Genomic DNA, 22,306 nt, shown 5'->3' with positions numbered 1-22,306 from the left:
ATTTACAAATCCAAACATGGAACTTCATGCTCTTGCTTCTTTTCAGCACTGATTCAAAGAAAATACAACAAAGAACCAAAATCAATGTTTCTGACAAATGCCACATATAAAAAACTGGCTATTGGGTTTAGATTAAGAAAAGTCAGTTAAAATGATTGTTTTTCAACAACATAGCAAGCTAATACAGTGATGGTAATTGGTTGATCTGACACTTAAGAACAATTTTTCTCTAAGATCACTAAGTTAAGACGATTCAAAGTTTTATGACTGAGAAGACAACTAGGAATAGATCATTGGAAGAACAAACCTTTTTCTTTCAGATTTTATTAGAACAATTGGTCTTCAATGCTGCAAATCACAACAAACCTGAATAGCTAAAAGAAGCAACTTTGCTTGACTTGGAGAAAGTTGATTTGAACTTGCACGACTACGGCAGCCATCCTTCAGGTAACGTCTATTTTTTTTTTTTTTTTGGAATGAAGATAAATCTATGTGGGGATGTGTTTCCAAAAGAGCAGATATATAAACATGTAAACTATTGACTTTGCAGCAAAGTAGAACTGTACTGTGAATAGCATGAAGCTATTAGCAAAACCCCAGGATCTTCAAGCTTTGTAGTTGAATCTTGTACCCCATTTCAACAGAACAGTAACCTGTATTTTTAATTAAAAAAAATAAAAAATAATAATAATAATATAACCTTGTAGGCACAAAGAGGTCTGTTTGGTCTTTTGCTTGTCCTTAATGCATATCAAACACCTATGAATGAGTTCTAAAGTGTTTACAGATTAATAACATATCTATAAATTATTTCCTAGCCATCTATAAGGGAAGCCTTATTGTAAAGTGGTACCAGATTTTCTATTTCTGATCATGTTTTCTTTTGAATGAGTTTTATCTGTAAAGTAGAATAAAGATTTAATGTGTGTTATGTTTCTTCACAGTGCTAAAGATGGTATCCAGGTGCTGTGAAACTGCGGCGACCAATCTTATTTTAGGCTTTATCCACACTGCAGGATTCTGATTTTTGGCTAAAAATTGGAGTTTTCTTGCGTGGCCGTTCATACTACCACTGCCATCAGACTTCTGTCATAATGGTTCAAGACCCCACAGTGACCCACAAGTGCAGAAAACAGAAGAAGACATCACGGCAGTACACTATTACGGAAGGAATGGCAGACGTAATTGTGACTAGAAGTGTCAGTAAAGCTTTCATTTAAAAAGAACCATGATAGCGGCTATCGGAGTCTTAGTGTTAATATGAAGTTGTTAAGTAATGGGAGCCGACAGTATTAAGACCATAACAACAAGAAGAAGGTAAGAAGAAAACAGCACAACTATAAACCATGGTCTTTTGTAGAACTATGACTGCTACTACCGTAGTGGTGTCTTTGTGGATGTATAGTGGGAATCATGACAGTGACGTAAAAGACGGATGAAATGCCACATAACCGTTCAGAGTGCGGACGCTTTAAAAAATGTTTGATACGTAACCAGTTTAGTACCATATATAGAAGTGAAACAAATCAGACTTCTTATAGGTGAAAAGTTTGGAAATGGGTCATTCACATGGGCATCAAAATGACGTATATGAGTCACCATCCAATTGTTTGCAAAAAGATTGGTTTGGGGTTGCGTTTGCCTGCAGTGGCCTACCTCAACTTCTGAAATGGAGCTCCGATATTTCCCATTAAGAATAAGACAGGATTGCCATGTAATCTACAAATGTTCGCAACAGTAATTTTGTTTTGGCCTCTGCCCTCAGCTACATTTGAATCAGATTTAGTTTTAAACTGAAAAAAAAAAAAGGTTGTCTCTATCTGCAGCACCAAGGGCTCTTTTTTCACACATCCATTCTCAGTCAGTTCAGCAAATCAAGGCCAAATGTGAGGTATAAGAAAATTGTAAGCTGTGGCAAAATATATCTGCTGTTCATGCAGCTTTTCAACTCAACTACTGGGATAGGTATGATAACATCTAAATTAACAAAGCAAACCAGAAATTCCTATTTTCACTGCGTTCACACAAAGCAAAAGCTAACTGTGATGCGGGATTATAAACAGGCACAGTGGTGAGGCGCAAACGCATTCATGCCAGCATTTAGCACTCATGCTAGCAGACAGAAGGCTTTGCGGTGGAGAGCATGAATGAAAAATGAGGAGAGGAGGAAGACGAAAAGAAGATGTACCTCTGTTGTTCTATTCACCATCATCTAGAAAGGAAAAAGGAATAGGTAGGGAACGGACGGGTAAGGAAACAGGAACAAATCAAGGGAGGAAAGGTTGAAGAGGAGGAGAGAATGGGGCGGTTAGTGCACCACAACAATTACAACAGCAACACCAACATGGTTGCACCAAGCTCTCGGATGGGTATGGGACAATGCAGTTATAAATAATGAAAAGAACTAAAAGGGAATCACAGCAGACCACACAAAAGGAAGATGGACTGAAACTCTGCCTTTAACTGTCTGCTGTATATTTCAACATCGTCTGCATTGAGAGTGTTGATTTCTACCACTTTGTAAATGTGCTTGTTAACCTTTTGTTTCAATAAGAACTTCTTCAGGACGTCAGTGCTTGAGATACCGGTCCTCAACCTTTGCTGGCAAATGAACACCACCGTGTATCTCAAACCCACTCGTTGACATTGCATTAGTACAGAAACTGCGTTGCTTCCAAGGGCTAAAAGACTGTACCTTTGACTCCACATCTGCGTTGTGGTCATTTTGGAGGAGGAGGGCGGCAGCCTTGGTGTCATCTTTACGGGCAGCTATGTGCAGCGCTGGGAGTCGGACCTTCCCCTTGGTATCATTTTCCAGTAGGAGGGAAACCACCTGGTCATGGCCCTGCTGCAGCGCCACCGCCAGTGGAGTAAAACCATCCTGGAAATCAAAGGAGCCAGTTGAAGACATCAGTGAGTCTTGTAAATAGGGAAGAGCCGGAGGGTCAAATGCGCAACAATGGCCATAAAATATATTACGATTACAGGTTCCTTCTTTTTACCAAACATGAAAACATAGTAAAGAAAATCTCCTCAAATTTGTACAAAATCAGACAGCTTACATCAGTGTAAGTGTTAGCATTAAATTTAAATGTGCATGGTGACATAGTTAGAAATAATTTAGTTTATTGGCATACCAATTACAGCAGTCAGTGAGTAACATTTGGCTTACCTTAGCTTAGCATTTTAAATAACATTATAGCAGCAGCTGGTAAGAGCTAACAAGTGATGTTTTGTGTTTTAGCAGACATTGAGTTCAGCTTAACAATTGAATTTAATCTAATGAATTGTCACTAGTGAACGCTAGCAAGGAATATTAATGTAATTTGTTAGCAGTAACGATGGACGATTGGGGCATTCAATTTTGACCTTGATGTTTTGCAGTATTAATTTTTTAACAACAAAAATGACAAAGAAAAGTTAATTACAACTTCTTTGACATATTTTTAGGCAATTACATAGCTGTGACTGTGGGTCACTGCACTGAAAGCCCCCACAATAATAGTGCTATTAAAAATAAAATATATATTTTAAGTAATTTTCTCAAGGCCACTAGCCCCATAGAAAGGTGTGATTTGTATTACTAAACTGCACAGAGTAACTTATTAATTTAAAAAAAAATAGTTAGATTTTATACACATTTATTTATGTTTTCATGGAACCAACTTAGTACTTAGTAACTAAGTTCCATGTTTGGTCCAATTTAGTAAAACAAATAATCCCAATAATATGAGTTTTTTGGGTTTTCAGCTGTCACCAATGAGCAAACCTTGAAATAAGTGCAAATGGAAAGGGGGTTCTGAACTTTGACAGTAGAAGGTCAATAAAAAAATAACCTATATATTTTTTTTTTTACAAAAAGGCTACTGTGGCTTATTGCTTATGCAGAAATGTCTTAGCCAGAGTTTTATACACAACAGACCAAGATGTTTATTGAAGGTTCACAGAATATTAACCTGCCATCAAATACAAGAAATGTATCTGAAAGTGCAAGGCAATCCTATGACGTTAGGCAATTCAGTTCTACAGACAAGTGCTTTTCAGCATCTCTCTGTAGGACAAAATCGAAACCAATGGACATTAAACGATCCTGAGTTATATCATAAATCCAGAAAGAGTAGGGGATACAAACAGCATCTCTACGGGTCATCAGTGAAAAGGAAAAGATTTCGCCTTTCAAGTTTCTGCTTGTGTGTCACATAAACGTGTGTTTACACAAGGCACAGACCGTCAGGACAACACCAACTCAGCATCATTACACACCCACACATCAAAGCAGAACGATCCCCCCCAGAGATCCTGCACACAACTGAACGGAGGCGAGCATCTACGCAAACAAACACACGTCAGCATGCACATACACATCCATAATCTGATCCACAGACACTACCCCAAAGCGCACACACAGCCACACCCAAGGGAACACAAACGTTTGCAAATGCATAAATGTAGCCTTTTTCAAGGATCTCAAGGCGGCGAGACACACTGCCGGAAATATCTCCTCTTTCATCTGCCTTCTTATGGATTCATGAAGCCTATTGAAACCCCTAAAAATACCTCAATCAACAATAATAGAAGTAGAAACAATGCAGAGGAAGTTGGTCTTTATCTTCGTTAAAGATTGCAGTGACAAAGCATTATTTTCCTTTACTGAAACAGCACCAATTAACAATGTTTTTATCACTGCAAATGAGACACTAACTCAAACAGAAATGCGTACAAAAACATGATATTTGCAGACAAAGTTAAAAGACACAGATTTTCTAATTTCTCCTCTCTCCTGCTTTGGTGAAATGTTTAAACCTGAATTATTAAACACGCAGAGATGCCTCCAACATACTACATATGCTTGGCTGCATGAAATATTCACTTCATGTCCCGCTGGAGGAGGCTGGAGGAGAAGGTTAGAGGAGGGGAATGACGGGATGTGGTGGAAAACAGGACAAGGCGGAGACAGATGCAGACAAACGAGGGAATGATTGAGAGAATAAAGGAGGGGGAAAAAACGAGGTGAAATGTGATGAAGCTGTTTGTGGGAATGTCAAGGACAAAGCTCTCAAAACCCAGCACTAGCTTTTCAAAAAAGGAACATGTGCATTTTAAAACATGTTCAGAGAACAGAAGGGTAGATCTGCATTAAGGCAGCTTCCTGCAACATCCTTTTTGTAAAAAGCTGAAGCTACATCCATCAGTCGGCAGCTACTTGTTGTAGCTTGAACATTAACTGATGAAGAAAGTGTAGATTGGAGCCTGATAAATCCCTGTTCTTCTGCCATATATGGCCACCCCAAACAACAAATAGTATCACTCCGCCTTTTAAAATAGTTCCTAATTAATGCAGCATTCTCTCCATGTTGGGTAAATATTGCTAAGATCAAAAATGGTGCACCGTTTGAAAAGTATACTGATTACTTTTAGAAAACTATTTCATAATTGTGTGCTATTTTTGAAGAAGGCAAGGCTAGGCCAATTTATTTGTATAGCACATTTAAGTTCAGAGACATTGCAAAGTGCTTTACATAATTAAAATACAGGAAAAAAACAGAATAAAAGCAAGTAGGAATAAAATGTAGAAACAAAATAGAACATGGAAAAATAGAAACTAAAAGCAAACATTAAAAACAGCTGGACTACAAAGTTGAACTAATTATGTTTCAGTAAAACAGTTTAACTTGAACATTCAAAGGCAATCCTAAACAAATGTGTTTTTAGTCTTGATTTAAAGGAACTCAGGCTTTCAGCACTTTTACAGTTTTCTGGGAGTTTGTTCCAGATAAGTGGAGCATAGGAACTAAATGCTGCTTCTCCTTGTTTAGTTGTGGTTCTAGGTATGCAGAGACGGCTGGAGCCAGAAGACCTTAGTGGTCTGGATGGTTGATGCACCGATAACAAGTCTGTGATGTATTTAGGTGCTAAGCCATTCAGTGATTTATAGACTAACAGGAGTATTTTGAAGTCTATTCTCTGAGATACAGGGAGCCAGTGTAAGGACTTTAGAACTGGGTTGATGTTCTCTACTTTCTTAGTCTAGAGAAGGTATGGTTCTACTATGTGGTTTGTGCATTCTTAAGAAAAGTACAGTATACCACCTAGGTTTTATTGCAGGGTTTCCCCCAAACGGCGTTTGTTTATTTTAAATACCTCAATGTTTGAGAGCAACATAAAACAATCAGTAAAGTTCCCGTCTGGGAGAAAGCCTCCTGGTCAACATAAGCTAACGCTAGCTGTTATTAGCTTGACGTACACTACGGTACCCGTTTAATGGGCTGCGCCCCTCCTTCAAGCTGTATCACGAAACAACATTCATTTTGGACCCAAGCCATGGGTCCCATGTCATTTGTCGATTTCATTCATTGTGATGGGCTGTGTACTACCTCAGTATTTTTATACATTTTATGTATTATTAAATTTAACAGCTAAACCTAAAAGTTAGTGGCACAGCTGCAAACCTACAACATACTGACAGGCCAGCAAAAAGTTAATTGATCACAGAAGCAGCCAAGATGCCCAGGGTTACTCTGGAGGAGCTGCAGTTGACTGGACAATTATTAATCATGCAAAAATCTTTCCTCTATGGAAAATTATCAAGAAGAAATAAATTGTTGAAAAAAATGTTTTAGATTTATGAACGGTTTTGGGTGTTTACTTTTTTCATAAATGTTTCTATTTTGGCATCATCCTTGTTAAATAAATTATAATAGTGTGAAATCTGTGCTGCATAACTTCTTTTACACATGAGGTTAGATTAAATTTGTTCTTTAATCGTTTGATCAAATGCAACAATTACAAAGGGTTTGATGCTACAAATCCAACCAGCTGCCGCCCCATCAAAGCATCTACATCCCACTCCCCAAATATTTTGTATGATCTGATTAATATATATTTTTTGGCTCCCATTACTTTTGCATTTTAAAAATGAAACAATGCCTTTTCCTGAAGGGAAATTATTGAATCTTTGCACAATTAAATTGGCTAACTGAAGCAGTTTCTTATTGAAACTAAAGCAGTTTTTTGATCTTCATGTATTCTTATTCATATGTATTTACTTTAACATAATATATTTTTGAGAAATGAAGAAATTATCAACATAATATTAACAGTCTCCTGTTTCTAGTAAGAAGAGTAATCAGACCTACTGTACTACTAGCTGTTAGATATCAGTTGCTAGGAAATAAACATGCTCTGTGTCCCAATAGGACAGTGTGTTTGTCCTGCTTAGTCATGCAAAGGTGGCAGCTTTTTGTCATGCTGCAGATGGCTCACTCATATGGCTTTGCTTGCTCACATCACAGCCTCATGACGTCACTGATTTGTCCCTCTGCAGGCAGCTGAAGCAAGCCAAGGTCACTCCGATCAAACGTCACCATCACACTGATTTCACTCTTTCTCCCTCAGCCATTACTCTCCCTGACACATTAAATCCAAATCCCAGTTTCTACAATCTACAAAAATGAGCCACTGGTGAGCAGCATCCATTTTCTGCAGAGAGACTTCCAGTCATAATGTTTGAGCGTGATTACAGAGAGGTGAAATTAGGGCTAGGAGAATGATGAGATGGGTCAGGAGCCGTGGGTGTGTGGGGACACATACAAGAATTGCCTGTTCTTGTATGTGCCTTTTTTTAATTACCTCAGTGGCGATGCTCTGACTGGAGCCATTGTCGAGTAAGAACTGCACCACCTCCATGTGATTCTCCTGCGCTGCCATGTATAGTGGAGTGAAGCCATTCTGGGGGAAAAAAAACAGAAAAATGTCATGTGTAAATTAAAGAAACATTAACATCAGATGAAAACACAGTCTTGCTTTTAATATGCTTGAGTCCAAGCCCCACTATCAGCATCTAAATAGTAGACATACTATTATACACAAAACAATCCAGTGTTTTACAATGCTGCACAGATGTGTAATCAGGTCTACAACTTTGTGGACTCTCTTTGTTTTCCTTTCAGCAGAAGGTACCCCTGGTTCAGCCTTTCTCTGCCTTCCATTGAGTTGCTTTAGGAAAGCCACGTCAAAGATGAGAGTCCCTCCTGCATTAGTTCTCCTCAACTACCATGACAAATGGCATGTGTCATTCTACTGTCTCATTGTAAGGGTAGGGGAACGTGTTGTTCAGTTCATGTGTATTCAGTCAATTAATCTGGACCCAATAGTGTTTAGTTTTATAGGTTACTAATTAGTACTGTACCAACCAGTGTTTGTTTACTGGTTGGTATTTCCCTTTTTGAGTTAACAGTGGTCTGGTCCATCGCTGTTTAAATTTCCCTCGTGTTGTTTGGGAGCTCAGTTGGTGCGTAACTTCTTTGTGTTGCTACTTGAGCTGAAATCGTTTTGGGCCAAACTCTGAAACATTTTCTCACATTCTTTTTAAACAAATTCAGAAATGTGTTTTGAAAACTTCTAGTGTTTTTAGGCTATTTCTGCAGTTCCTGACACTCAACCTATATTCTGATTGGAATTTTTTTTAGAATAAATAAGAGTTATTTGAATCGAATACAGGCCCCACTGGGTCCTCTACTTATTTAGGTATGAACTGGACCTGTTGGTCCTTTACATGATAGTTGTGGAAAATGGACATAATACAAATACATCACATTGAAAATTGTTTTTCCTGTATGCTAATATTTTGTTTAATTAATTTAATTGTAAAGTATTTGTATATCTCAATACCTTTAATGAAAAAAAAGACCAAGACAGATTTGAATGCGCTGAAACATAACAGCCACTTCAGTTTACAGTACTGCAGTCAATAAGTACGATTACATGCTAGTTTTATTGCTTCGTTTTGATTTTGGAAAAGGTTAAAAAAACTTTAGTGTGCTGTTTATATATATATATATATATATATATATATATATATATATATATATATATATATATATATATACACACACACACACACACACACACACACACACACACACACACACACACACACACACACACACACACACATCTTTGAAAAAAACTATGTTTTAAAGTTGATCACCCACGTCCCAGCCAGAGAGAGGCATAAGCTGGATGTTTTTAAGGCAGAGAGTGCTGCGGCAGCTCTCTCACGATGTGCATACTGTCGCCTCCGCACATACCTCACACCTGATAGCCGTGGAGATAAAACCTGACCTGCTGCAGAGGGTACTGTGGAGTATGTGTTTGTTTTGGAGAGGTTGCTTCTTGACACTTTAAAAGGAGAACACATCGGCACATCAGCGTTAAGTAACTATACAACTATCTCCTTTATGTTTAAAAGTTTTTATTGATATGTTGCTCACAAGCAGCCAGACTTTTCCTCATTTGTTTTCATCGGACGTTGGCTGCTTTTTTCATCTCATTGTCAGTCCAGGTCTTTGCATTTGAGCCTTTGCATGTTTAGTAGTGGACAAAAGAATAACTGCAGTTACTTAAAAAACAACAACTATATAGCAAAAGAAGAGTATTTGATTATTATCTTGCTAAAGAGCACCTTTTATTTTCCACAAATTTAGTTGCTTTTGTATAGATAAGCATTTATAACAGGCATATCAAAATCAAATACAGCTTGATTATTTTTTGCTTATTTTTTTCATTTAAGCACTGTTTGGTTCTTTTGTATAGGTTTATTAACCTCCCTAAAAAAACATTCCCATACATGTAGTGTTGAAGCACTCCTCTAATAGAGTACTACTGAGTCAGCACTTATCTGTTTTGCGGAGTTTCTCTCCTACACAAAGTCACTAATGGAGCTGCTGCCGCCATTAGCTCTATTCTCAGTGTCTCATTAACATTGTGACCTTTGCCACCATGTTTATTTCTGTGTCTGCTCTGTGTTCTCAATCCCCAGTCAGTTTCAACACTCATACTTATTCTCTATACCTCTGCTGGAAGTAAAAGAGAGTTGTTCCTTTCTACTGTCGCCACAAACATACGGAACACTGGGTTAGAAACTGTTTGCATTTCTTTTTTGGAAACATCACAGATAAAGTAACGAGCTACTAACTCTACAGGGATACACACAGATAGCATGTTGTTTCACAAGTAATTGTGGTATTTTCACCATAAAATACTGAAGTTAGTTTGAAATGACATTCTGACTTTGCTTTGAAATAATTGTAAAACCTTGTTTAACCTCACAGCTGTGTAACACCAACTTTTTATCATGATCACAACAGAATGATCATGATAAAATAATTTATCACAAGAGGCCTACTTTGGGCTCCTTTATGGCTACGATACATGTATGAAATTTAGCAAGACAGACATTTAGAGCTAATGCCTCACAAATCTTTTATCACATATCTTTAATTTATTTAGTTTTTCTAAAGAAAAACAACATCTTCTTCTACAGTGCTTTTAAAAGAGTTTGTGGTTATATCAAAGCTTTATTGTATTTTCCTTACTATATTAAATCCTCATTTAAAACCTGTGTTTTGTGTTTACTCAGGTTCTCTTTGTCAGATATCAAAACTTATTTGACAAGAAGAAGGTGTGACATAAAAACAACAGAAAAAAATGTTCGAGGAAATACTTTTTCACCTGTGAATGTTTTTCATCAATATTCTCTCTTGTATAGGAATAAACAAGACCTGCAGTTAGATTTAGTCAGATTTCATTTGTACATATACGTTTTCAATATTAACCCAGTGGATTTTACTGTATTATCCATGCATTGATTCAGTAAACGTTTTCAACTATCAAACTCTATTTTCACTGGTTCAATAATTATTAAAGAGGTGTTATTATGCAGATGTAAATTGATCTGAATTCAGCACCCATGCATGATGCTAAAGTAAAGTTCTGGAGCTGCAGTGCTGAAGTGTAACAAGAACTGAAGAAATGAAAATAAGAATTAAAGGGTGACAAATATTTCCTGCGAGGCGAACAGAGGAATCTCTTGGTATGAAAGATTCCCTTTCTGGCTCTTGATTTTGTTCATCACTCACGCTAAACGTCCTCCCATAGATCAAAAAGAATCACTTCCAACGACATTTAGTCTTCGGAAACAGTCCAGAAGAACTGATGACGGGCTATAACAAAGATTCATTTTTGCAGACCACCTGGTTTTGATTTACTAAGAACCAAATATTTGCTCTTTACAGCTCAACATGTTCAGCTTTTGGTAGTGATCCATTTCCATGTCTTAATATTTACTGAATGCTACAATAAAAGCCCCTGTCACTGACAGACAAGACTCCAGCAAAATAAAATCCCTGATTGTTCGAATGCCTAAGTGGAGTTTCAGCGAAGCCTTAAACACTAGAGCATATCAATAACAACTTATTGTATTTTCCCTACTCTTAGCATATGCTGCCAAGGTTTTGACACTGACATTATTATGGCTGCTGTGGCCGCAGAGTCCACTGTGAGTGTGTGTGTGTGTGTAGACTATTGAATATAGGCCAGGCTGCACTGCAAAGCTGCTGACACAGCGCGCACACACACACGGATGCTGTGTGCACAACATTGTGTGCATACATTCTTCTGCAAGCATGCACACACAATCCCCCGTTTTTTGCAGTATGTGTGTGTGTGTGTGTCGTACCTGAGACTGTGCGTTGACGTTTGCACCATGTGTGACAAGCTCCTTGACCACGTCAGTCTGCCCGGCGAGGGAGGCAATGTGCAGGGCGGTGTTTCCTTTCTGTCACAACGAAAAAAAACAAAAACGAAGATGACTTCAAGTGTGTAGAAATACTTTTTGCTTAAAGTACGCTACGTAAAACATTTTGACATCAATGGTTCGTCAACCTTTCTGGTAATCAGTCACAGATCCCCAATCATCACAACAGCAGAGTCCAAAATGCGATTAAAAACCGTGAAATCCGATTTATATGGCATTTATCTGAGATTGTTTTATTGCGGTTTTGGTGTAAAAGCTGAGAATATTAACTCCAAGCTGTGCGATAATGTGTAGGCAGAGTGGATTTTAAATTAAATCCCATCTTTCTTAACGAAAAGACAAAAAGAAGAGCTTTGATCAGAACTCCAGTCTAAATATACCCTTTATGTTAATTTCATAGTGGTTAGGCTGTGGAACAGACTTAAAATCAGTTCTAACTCAGAAGTGTGTAATAATCTACAGATCTTTAATAGTTAAAGCCTGTGAGATGTGTCAGGAAGGAAGAATAATTACATACAGCAGCTGCTGCCTCAAAGCTTCTGAACCATTTAAACTTAAATCCATTGTATGATCACTGATCCTTGGAGGTTGTGATTTAAATAAACTCTGAAAACTCTGTAAAAATATTGAAAAAAGTTTATAGTTAACATCTTTGATAAAAGGCTTTGATGAAAGCAACTCACTCTGCTTCTCCAAGGTGATGCTTCTTTTAGTTAAATATTTCCAAAATTTTATCCATGTACTTGAACGCAAACTACAAAAAATGATGATGGAGCTTCTCACCCTATCTGTAAGACTGAACCCGGGCCACCCTCAAGAGGAAGCTCATTGCAGCCGCTTGTATCTGGGATCTTATTTTGGTTATTTGGGTCTTGATCCACACTTCATGACCAGGTAAGGATCGGAATCTAGACGGACTAAATCAAGAGCTTCGGTTTTGGCTCAGGTTTTTGTTCACAACAGACCGGAGCAGCGCCCGCCCGCATTATTGCAGACAAAGTCCCAATCCGTCTGTCTTTTCCTGTTCCATCACTCAAGAAGAAGACACCAAGGTACTTAAACTCCTCCTCTGCCGGAGGAGGAGTTTAAGTAGGCTGAGACTGACCCCTGACCCAGAAGGGGCAGTCCATACTTTTTAGGTTGAGGTTCATAGCCTCAGATTTAGAGGAAGTGACTCTCATCCCAGCCGCTTTAACTCAGCAGCAGTGAACTGCTCCAGTGCACGCTGCAAGTTATAGCCAGAAGCCGTCAACAGAACCATATCATTCTCAAAAAGCAAAGAGGAGATTCTGAGGTGCCCATAGTAGGACCATGTTCATGAACAAAACAAACAGGATTGGTGGCAATGGTGACGAGTCCAAGGCACGCTGGGAACAGGCCCGGATTTATGCCCAGAATTTGGCCACAGCACTTGGTTTGTGATAAGTCTTCTCTAGATCCACAAAACACATGTAGACCAGAGAGAATACTCCCATGATCCCCTCATGGCCAGGCAGAAAACTCATTTGTTCTCATGGATCTGCAGTTCAACCAACCTAATGCGAATTATTGATATTTTGAGTTTTCTCAACAATGCAAACACTAAAAAAGGAAAATCTCATCGAATTACAAACAATATATTGAGAAATCCCGAAGAGTGTTAGAAATGATGCAGAGTGGAAGAAACAGGAAACGACAACGTTCAGATGCATATGCTGCATACACTGTTTAAATGGATCGCACCTGTTTCATGTCTGAAAGCAACAGAAAGCAGCAGCTGCTGCCATTCCTGCTGCCTCTGGTGCTCAATATCCTCTCCCTTTTATTTACTGCAGCCAGGGACAACAGCACCACAGACATAAGGCCCTATCTGGTGCTGATGAATAATATGTATGACACAATAATGCAGGGGTTCTAAAACCTGGTCCTCGGGGTCCACTGTCCTTGATGCATTTTAAATGTGTTTCTGCACCAGCATACCCAATTCAAATAGTTGCATTACCTCCTCAGCATGACACCAAGTGCTCCTGAAACCTGTTAGTCACCAATTCTTATAAGTTAGGCGTGTGGCAGCTGGAAAACCCAAAACATGCATGACAGTGGAGCCTGAGAGCCAGGATCGGGGGCCTCTGCTATAGCGTACAATAAATAAGATACTCTTGGAAGATAAAAGAGCAACGGGATTACATCCAACAAAAACATTTATGCCACATAAGTATGTGGAGCTTTTTTAACAGTATAGCCTGTTCTCTGTCATACTTGCAGAGCATTTGTTGTGAAAAAACGAACCTATAAAACATATAGTTCTGTTCAAGCTGTTTACAACAAGAATCTGTAATGCATTTATTTACTGTTTTATACAACAGACCAATACAAAGTAGTCGAAAACTGTGAAGTGGAGGATGGATATACCCAGAGCCACAAATTGTCTTCCTGTACTTGTAAAAAAAAAAGATTAAAGTCAGATAAAGTTGTCCCTCAACTATGAGAAAAGCAGAAGTCAAGGCATCATGTTCTAAATGAGCTTAGAAATATGATAGGCAAAGGGCTGAAATAGCACAAATTATGCAAAGTATGCAGTAGTTAGATGCTGAATAATTTGGATATATGACAGAATAATATATAGAAAGAGGAGCACTATAGCATTTACATTATTGGGTTTAACAAGCAGCTAATGTATCTGCAAATATGCGAGCATTTATTCATTTTCTACATGATGAGTACATTGTTAAATCAGTAATCTGTCTTGTGGGCACTTAAAGGAACCATAATTTATACAAACAAGAAATATATAATGCAGTGCAATGGTGTCAAGCTTCCTCCAAAAACAAATCTAAATTCATCCTCTCCACTAACACACGGCCATTCATCTCCTCAGCTGCCGTTAGAGCAATGTGACTTTGAGAAGGTGCAAATTCAGCAGACTGCGGGCGTGGGTTCACGCACACACGTGGCGCGCCGTGTGAGTTATTGTCTGTCTGTATTTATGTGACCGCTGGGTGCTACGCACCTTGGTGGCTGCATCCACGTTGGCGCCCTGCTTGATGAGCTCAGCCACCACTTCCACATGGCCCTCCTTCGAGGCCAGATGGAGCGCGTTCAGACCATTCTGCACAAAAAAAGAGAAAAGACAAGAAGGGAGTAAGGAAGAGAGGAATTAAACTCCAGAAAGGGTTTAATACAGCTGATGTAAAAAGGCTTCACCCCACTGTTGAACTGCAAAGTTTTTAGAATTACATAAAACAGACCATAATAAATCATTTCAGAATTTGTGTGATTAGTAATTTCTACAAGTCAATTAAAAGTGGACATCTTTTGAGGGGAAACATAAAAATCAAAAGCTACAAAAACGTGGCAGAATAACTGTGAAACCCCAAAAGCAAACACTGTGTAGGAGCACCTTTTGATTTTATAACTTCCTTGTTTATGAGATGGCGGAGTATCAGCATGGAAAATCTTGACTCCACAATATTTGTCCAATTTTTTCTTGCACAACTCATTCCAAATCTGTCATATTAGGGCATCACTTAACAATGGACAACCCTCCAGCGTATTTATGTTCCTCTGGTGAAGCCGTTCTTTTATTTTTTAACCTTGTTTTTATGTTTTGGGTCTTTGTAGTGATAGTAGATGAAGTTCATCTTCAGCTTTCAGCAGCCTAAAGGCTTTGGGCCAACATTGTCTCCCAAGGGAAACACAAAGGCCAGGCTGAAGTTTGCCACAGAGAACTTAAATAGGACAATGACGTCTGGGATGATGCTCTTTGGACAGATCAGCTTTAAACTGAATTGTTTGGACACCAAAACAGAAGACAGGTTTGGCAAAACTAAGTACAGTATTTCAGGGGGAAAAAAATAACTCATATCTTCTGTGAAGCAGGAAAAGGGAAGCATCATTGTTTGGGGAGACTTTGATGCATCCCAGGGCCAGTTCACCAGATTAGAATCCACCATAAAGTCCACTGTTTATCAAAAGGTGCCTAAGAAAAATGTGAGACCATTTGGGAAACAAATTAAAGCTGAAGGAGGACTGGACAGAACTGCAACATGACAATAATTCAAAATAAGCCATCAGATCCGCTACGGATTGTCTGAAAACTGAGAAGTAATACTTAAACTGAGTCAAAGCCCAGATCTTGGTCCCATTAAAAAGCCATGAGGTGATCTAACAGATTCCTGTAGGCTGTCAATTGCTTACAGAAACTTGGTCGTTCTAGTTTGCCTTCTTAATGTAAAGTCAGAAATATAACAAAAAATTATTTTGATATGTTGTAACCGAATTTTCTTTCACGTTGTTTTCTATAAACCTTGGGTCGGCAGACCATATTTTCAAGAACAAGTGTCCTGCAACATTTTATTTTATTTTTTTATTGTTTTTATCAAAGCAGTTTTCAGTGTGGCGAGCTTACCTGATTGCAAATATTGATGTCGACTCCATTTTTCAAGTATTCCAAAGCTTTTTCAAGATTTCCGGCCCGAGCTGAGCGCAGATAACAAGCGTTCACATCCGTCTGCAGGAGGACAGAAAACAGACGAAGAGGAGGGTTCATTATCTTAACTGTATGAGTTAAATAGTTGGATGAAAAAGAGAAAAACTTCTGACTGTCAAACCTAAGAAACACCAAGGCATGCTGAACTAATTATGGAGCCGTTGTTATTTCAAAAACAACAGCCCACTGATGCTTGTCTCATGACTTCTTCATCAGCCACGCATCCGCAGATGCCTTCAGTAAATCCTTAAAGGCTCGTATGTTAAAAATCTAATAAAAAGGAGGTTAATGTCGGGATGGTGAACTCAGAAAGACTGCATGAGAGCCAGGATAGGATCAGTGGTTTATGTGGGAGGTTTTTGGCTAGCAGAATAAATTCACGTACATGCTTTTCATCATCTCTGCTGGGTTAAGATGTACATCAATCAGCCAAGAATAACCAGCCAACCCGCAAACCAACCGCTGAGAGATTTACCACATCTTGGATGAAGGTTTTCCTCGGACCACCATATTTCTTCACATGACAGATATGACGATGAAAAAAGTTTATTGCCTTCAAAGCAAATCCTTCCCACTTGTTAAGGTCAATGCTGACAGCCCACATTAATCATATTTACTATAATTTAACAAAAACTACAGCAATCTTTCGAAAATGTTGTAGAACGATAAACAGTGTTTTCCTTACCAGCATGTTTTTTTTTTCTAACTAGATGCAACCTCTATAATTGAAAGTCTAGATCAGGCGAACAGCAGAGCAAATTGAATTATTCTGTCACAACCTCCAGCTCACACAAACAGGGACATAAATACTCTCTGCCCACATATCTGTGACGCTGTGTGTGAGTATTTCATGATACGACTGAGTTGGTAAAACCAGGAGGGGGAGTGTTATGCACAGCAGTACAGAGTGGGACGCAGAATCTGAAACAGAAACTAAGAACCAGGGAGAAAAATACGAGGCAATCGATATCGACAGTCAGGGTGTGTGTCTCTGATTTCATGACTGCAATGCCGAGCTGAGCCTCAGTCCGCCACACCCATGGAGTCAGATGTGCAAATTCTCTACATGCCTCTTATCCAGTTCTGGTTTTAGCCCCGACTACCAACTACTCCAGATATTTTTAGACATAAATGAATTCAGGAGACAACTCAAAATACAACATTCATCAAATTCAAAACATTTTCTTTGATGTTTACTAATGATGGATGAAAGGAATTAACTCTTTGGAGTTTCTTAACGAACATATCTGTGTTATCTGTGTAGAAATTATCAGTTTTAACGTCCCTGACTGGTGACTGGCTTGTCAAAAAGTTCAAAAATCCAATCTTTTTGTGATCAGTGAATGCACCCACATATCTCACACTGCCTAGAACCCTCAGCAGTGTCACTGTTATTACTGGGGTAAGAAGAGAAAAAGTTGCATTTTTTTTTTCAGTGTCAATGAAGTTTATAAAAATGTATTCAGTCAAAGCAAAGATGTAAAACTATGTTTAAAAAAGAAATGGATTTTTTTCAGCAATTTGAAATGCTCCTGAGATCCAATTGGCAGATAGGAGAAAGGCAGAACAGCATAGGAAGTTGCTCAGGTGCTCTCTTTTCAAAACTTTTAAACCTCTTTCTGTCATGGTAATGTCAACCCGGCTACTAATACAAAATAACTACTATCTGACCACTACATTCTTAGACATTCAGCAATAGCTCTGCTACTTTTCCAAACAATCCAGCAGATGTTATACTAAAAAAAAATCTGAACAATTTTCTATAAAGGAATGCATCTAAACAGATCAGTCCACCCAGAGCATGCACTGTTTTCTAAGTTTATTAAACATTAGATAGTCTGGTTTTTTTCATAAATCAATGAAGATAATTTTGCAATTCCTTAACTTTCTATCAGATTTATAACTAGTTCCTCTATTACAGAAAGTGCATCAAATATTATTTTCCAAATAATTACAGATCTGAGTCTTTAGGTTATGCTTCTACAAATACTTGGAACTGGCTACAGAAAGCCTGATCGGTGCATCTTCAATGATAACACCGAAAGCATCAGTAACCCGAGAGAAGCACACTTTGTGCGCTTAAAGATAGAAAATGTTGTTTGCAAAAAGTTCAAATGGTCCAATAAAACAAGGCTGACATAAAAGTATCTGATGTTGACAACGAGATAATCTGCTTCTAAACTCATCTCTCCTTCCATTGGAAAAAACTATTTTCAGTAGAAAATTGCATTTAATCAGGTTGACAAAAACCTAATCTATTATATTGTATGTTTTACTTTAAATTATCCCAAATAAAATAAATTCCTGTCACATCTTAAAATAACCATCCATCTTATAACATATCTATTCCTTGTGGGGTCATAAGTGGTGCTGGTGCCTATCTCAAGCTGTCAATGGGCGAGAAGCGGGGTACACCCTGGACAGGTCGGCAGTCTATCGCATGGCAACACGGAGACAACCATTCTCACACACACTGTGCAGCCCCATAAAATAATAATAATAAATAAAATCAGTGAGGTAAAAAGTTAAGTTCTTAAACATTTCTACTTGGTTTGCTGCAGTCACTAACAGTTGTAAAAGTATACAAACATGGGAAACAGACCAAGAACTGATGCTGCCACTAGCTCTCGTGTGTTCTATTGAGCTGTCTTGAACTGACACAGCAATATCATCTGCACTGTAGCTACTCTTTGTTATTGCAGGCAGATTACCGGTTAAAGCTGGTTGATGAGCTCATTTCCCACTCGCTGAATGATTCTCATCTCAGTTTATCCCTGCACGGACAAAAAGGAGGGGACTCACCGGAAAGAGACTCAAACCATGACAGCAACACAACTGCAAGTGTGTTACAAACTGCTAAACACACAGATCAGTATTACAGATCCCAAAACTGCAACTGGGGAATTGCTTCCTTTACATCCTGATTCTTTCTGGCTGCTGTACGTTTGTTATCTGTGAAAGTATTAAATCTCCAGCAAAGGATGTAAAAGCATTGTTCTACATCCTTTGCTATGTTTCAACCTCCCCCATGGAACATATTTAATAAATACAGATATAAGCAATTTGACAAAGGTTATAATCTGACTCACAACTGCCCTGAAACTTGATATTTGCTTTTTGCATATTGCAGTATTTATTCACTCAAACACTCATAAAGTAACTCATATTGTATATTTGCCATGATATACTACACAATAACCTATATTTAGTTAAAGAATAAACTCTTTTACAAAGAACTCACACACATACTTTAGATGCAAACAATGCTCTCGATATGTAGCACTCTCCAGATAACATGAGCAACACAAAAGCATGTTTCTACTTTAAGAGATGAAAAAGGTTAACACCTAGATTTCTTTCCGCTACTGCTGTATGAAAACAGAATATCTTAGGCCTGTGTGATAGTGGGGTTCCTGAAACCCTGACAGAGGTTGCAGGGCAGATTGGCAAACTTTTGCACGTGAGAGGTGACTTGGCAGCAACTAATTCAGAGTATTATCAAAAATCAAGCTCACACAACTGCCATCCATCCATCCATCCATCCATCCATCCATCCAATCGCTGAGTTCCTCACCCTATCTCTAAGGGAGAGCCCAGACACACTACGGAGAAAACTCATTTCGGCCGCTTGTGTCCAGGATCTCGTTCTTTCGGTCATGACCCAAAGGTCATGATCATAGATAAGGGTAGGAACAACTGCCCTCATAAACAAAACTAATCCAACCACTGAGAAAGTCTGCATTGTTTTTCATTTTAATTGTGTAAAATAGTCTGACAAAATTTTGTTTCAAGAGTAAAAAATTATAATTTTCAGATTTTTGCAGCTAAACCTAATTGTTGTGAAACGTTTCAGTTTGAGGAGCAATTTATGTGAACAGCTACACTTTAAATTCAAATGATCACTAACAATTAAGAAAGTTAGTGAAAGTTTACATCATTGGCAGAAATGCTATATTAATATTTGGAACCAAGACTGATTAGTCTCCCATGATTTTTAAGGTAATAAATTAGGAGGCACGTGTGTAAGCTGAAATATACACATACGGCCCCATTACAATTTGGTGATTCTTTGTAGGTTGCCGCAGTTTTTATAGCCACCAACAAGATTCTGGCATAACTTAGCAGCAGGTTTGACCACGCTTCTTGACATAATTGGAAGTTATCATTTAAATTGGTTGGTTTCCTCTCAGGGAGCCCAGTTTTATGCAAACCGCTGCTAAAGCCCAGAAGTTCAATGTAATCAGCTGTAGGCAGATCAAACCCGGTTTTAACGTTAGTTTTGGATCAATGTCCCGGACGAACATCCATCAGTGTCCAAGTGTAAACCATCCAGCTGTTGATTTGAGGTGACGTTGATGAACTTGGAGGTGGAGATGATTATTCAGTATGTCTCTCACTTGCTGCCAAGTATCAGCATCACTGGCAGCAATTCAGCCCCACAGCATGATGCTGCCACCATAATGCTTGACAGTTGGTAGTTTTATTAAGTTTGAAAGCCTCCGCTTGACTCCTTCATCCAAGTAGCTTAACATTCATCTTGTCTGGCGATAGTACTGTTCTCCAGACGAATTTGGGTTGTGCATGTTGTTTTTGGAACAGGGGCCTCCTTTCTTTGTCTGCTTCATCTCACTTTGTGTTAAACATGGACTGCTTCACTGTGGACGGTGACACTGGTGTTGCCGAATCTTCCGGCTCATTACAGGTTGTTCTTCAACATCCTCAACAATTTCCTTTCATCTGGCCGAGACGGTTTGGTTGAAATGGTTGAAACTTGGCCTTGGCAGGATGTTGAATAAGTACAATGATCCCAAACCCCTCAAAACAGTGTCAAGGGCTGCACAGTGACACAGTGGGTAGCGCTGTTGCCTTGCAGCAAGAAGGTTCCGGGTTTGAGTCCAAACCCTGGGTCTTTATGCATGTTCTCCCTGTGCATCCGTGGGTTCTCTCCGGGTACTCCGGCTTCCTCCCACAGTCCAAAAACATAACTGTTAGGTTAATTGGTCTCTCTAAAATTGTCCTTAGGTGTGAGTGTGTGCGAGAATGGTTGTTTGTCCTGTCTGTCTATGTGTTGCCCTGCGACAGGCTGGCGAACTGTCCAGGGTGTACCCCGCCTCTCGCCCATTGAACTCATCACCCCCCGCGATCCCATGAGGGATAAACGAGTAAGAAAATGGATGGATGGTTACATTTAGCTTTTGGAATGGGTGATGTCAAGCCTGCTTAAAATATGTGGCCTATACTTAGAAGTCAATAAACTGGTTAAATTGAACTTTACATATTCTGCAAACAAACGTGGTCAAATATTCAGCTGTAAATATGGTATAAGCTTGTTGGATGGCTACAAAAAGTGTGTGGCTTCTCTTCAAGTTGTTGAAGTATGAGGCTGAGTGTTTAATTTCAACCCTTTGTGAATCACATTTAACTCATTATGCACCTTTACAGCAGAGTACAGCACTGATCAGTACATTATCTTAAAATAGATAACAACAAAAAGCAGCCAAAAGCACCAAGATAACTTTGGAGGGGCAGCAGAGATTCTGTGGAAGAATCTGTCAATAGGTCAACTATTAATCATGTAATCAGGAGAAATGGCAAAAAAAAGAAGCCCATTATTGGAAAAGCAACAAAAAATATTTGTTGTGTTTCACAAATCATAAAGGGGACACTACAAACTTGTTTAACACTCTTCAGATGAGACCAAAACAGATCCCTTTGGCCTACATGCATACGCCTATATATGGCAGAAAACAGTGCACATCACCCTGCACAAGGTGATGGCAGTATAATGCTACAGAGGATGATTTTCTTCAGCAGAGACAGGAAAGCTGGTCAGAGTTGCTGGAAAATGGATGGAGCTCAATACAAGCCAATCAGGGGTGGTTCTAGACAGGGGCCAACAGGGGCCAGTGCCTCTGTAGAAATGGTCCTGGCCCCTGTTATGGCCCCTTTACCAAAGATATAACTTTAAATACACTTCTTACGATTATATGCACTAGTGAATAAACCATAACTGATTGGTCACTTTGACCAATTTATTTTTACCAATACAGTTTTATTCTAATATGATAGGATTTAAAAATTAAGGTGTTTCATGTTTAGCTTCAGCCATATTGAACTGGGATCACGGTTTTCATCTGCTAGATCAGGGGTCTGAAACCTGCAGTTTCAGAGACCCAAGTGGCTCACTTAATATTGTCAAACAATTAAATATTGCCCTGTTTTATTGTTCCATTCTTTTGTTT

General features: G+C 38.7%; 1 protein-coding gene across 1 annotated transcript in view; it reads right to left on the bottom strand.

The window, feature by feature from the left end:
- LOC105937898 (ankyrin-3-like) overlaps positions 1-22,306 on the bottom strand; it is a 143,599-nt gene that overhangs the window by 93,657 nt on the left and 27,636 nt on the right. Inside the window, exons 2-6 of the mRNA XM_036142154.1 lie at positions 15,984-16,085; positions 14,586-14,684; positions 11,519-11,617; positions 7,630-7,728; positions 2,696-2,881 (exon numbers count right to left, since the gene is read on the bottom strand). Of these exons, the coding sequence (XP_035998047.1) occupies positions 2,696-2,881; positions 7,630-7,728; positions 11,519-11,617; positions 14,586-14,684; positions 15,984-16,085 (585 nt within the window). The remainder of the gene's footprint in view (positions 1-2,695; positions 2,882-7,629; positions 7,729-11,518; positions 11,618-14,585; positions 14,685-15,983; positions 16,086-22,306) is intronic.

This window comes from Fundulus heteroclitus, chromosome 10 (genome assembly GCF_011125445.2).
Source record: "Fundulus heteroclitus isolate FHET01 chromosome 10, MU-UCD_Fhet_4.1, whole genome shotgun sequence".
NCBI lineage: Eukaryota > Metazoa > Chordata > Actinopteri > Cyprinodontiformes > Fundulidae > Fundulus > Fundulus heteroclitus.
Note: the sequence above shows the minus strand (reverse complement) of the source record. Positions and strands in the feature narration are given on the sequence as shown.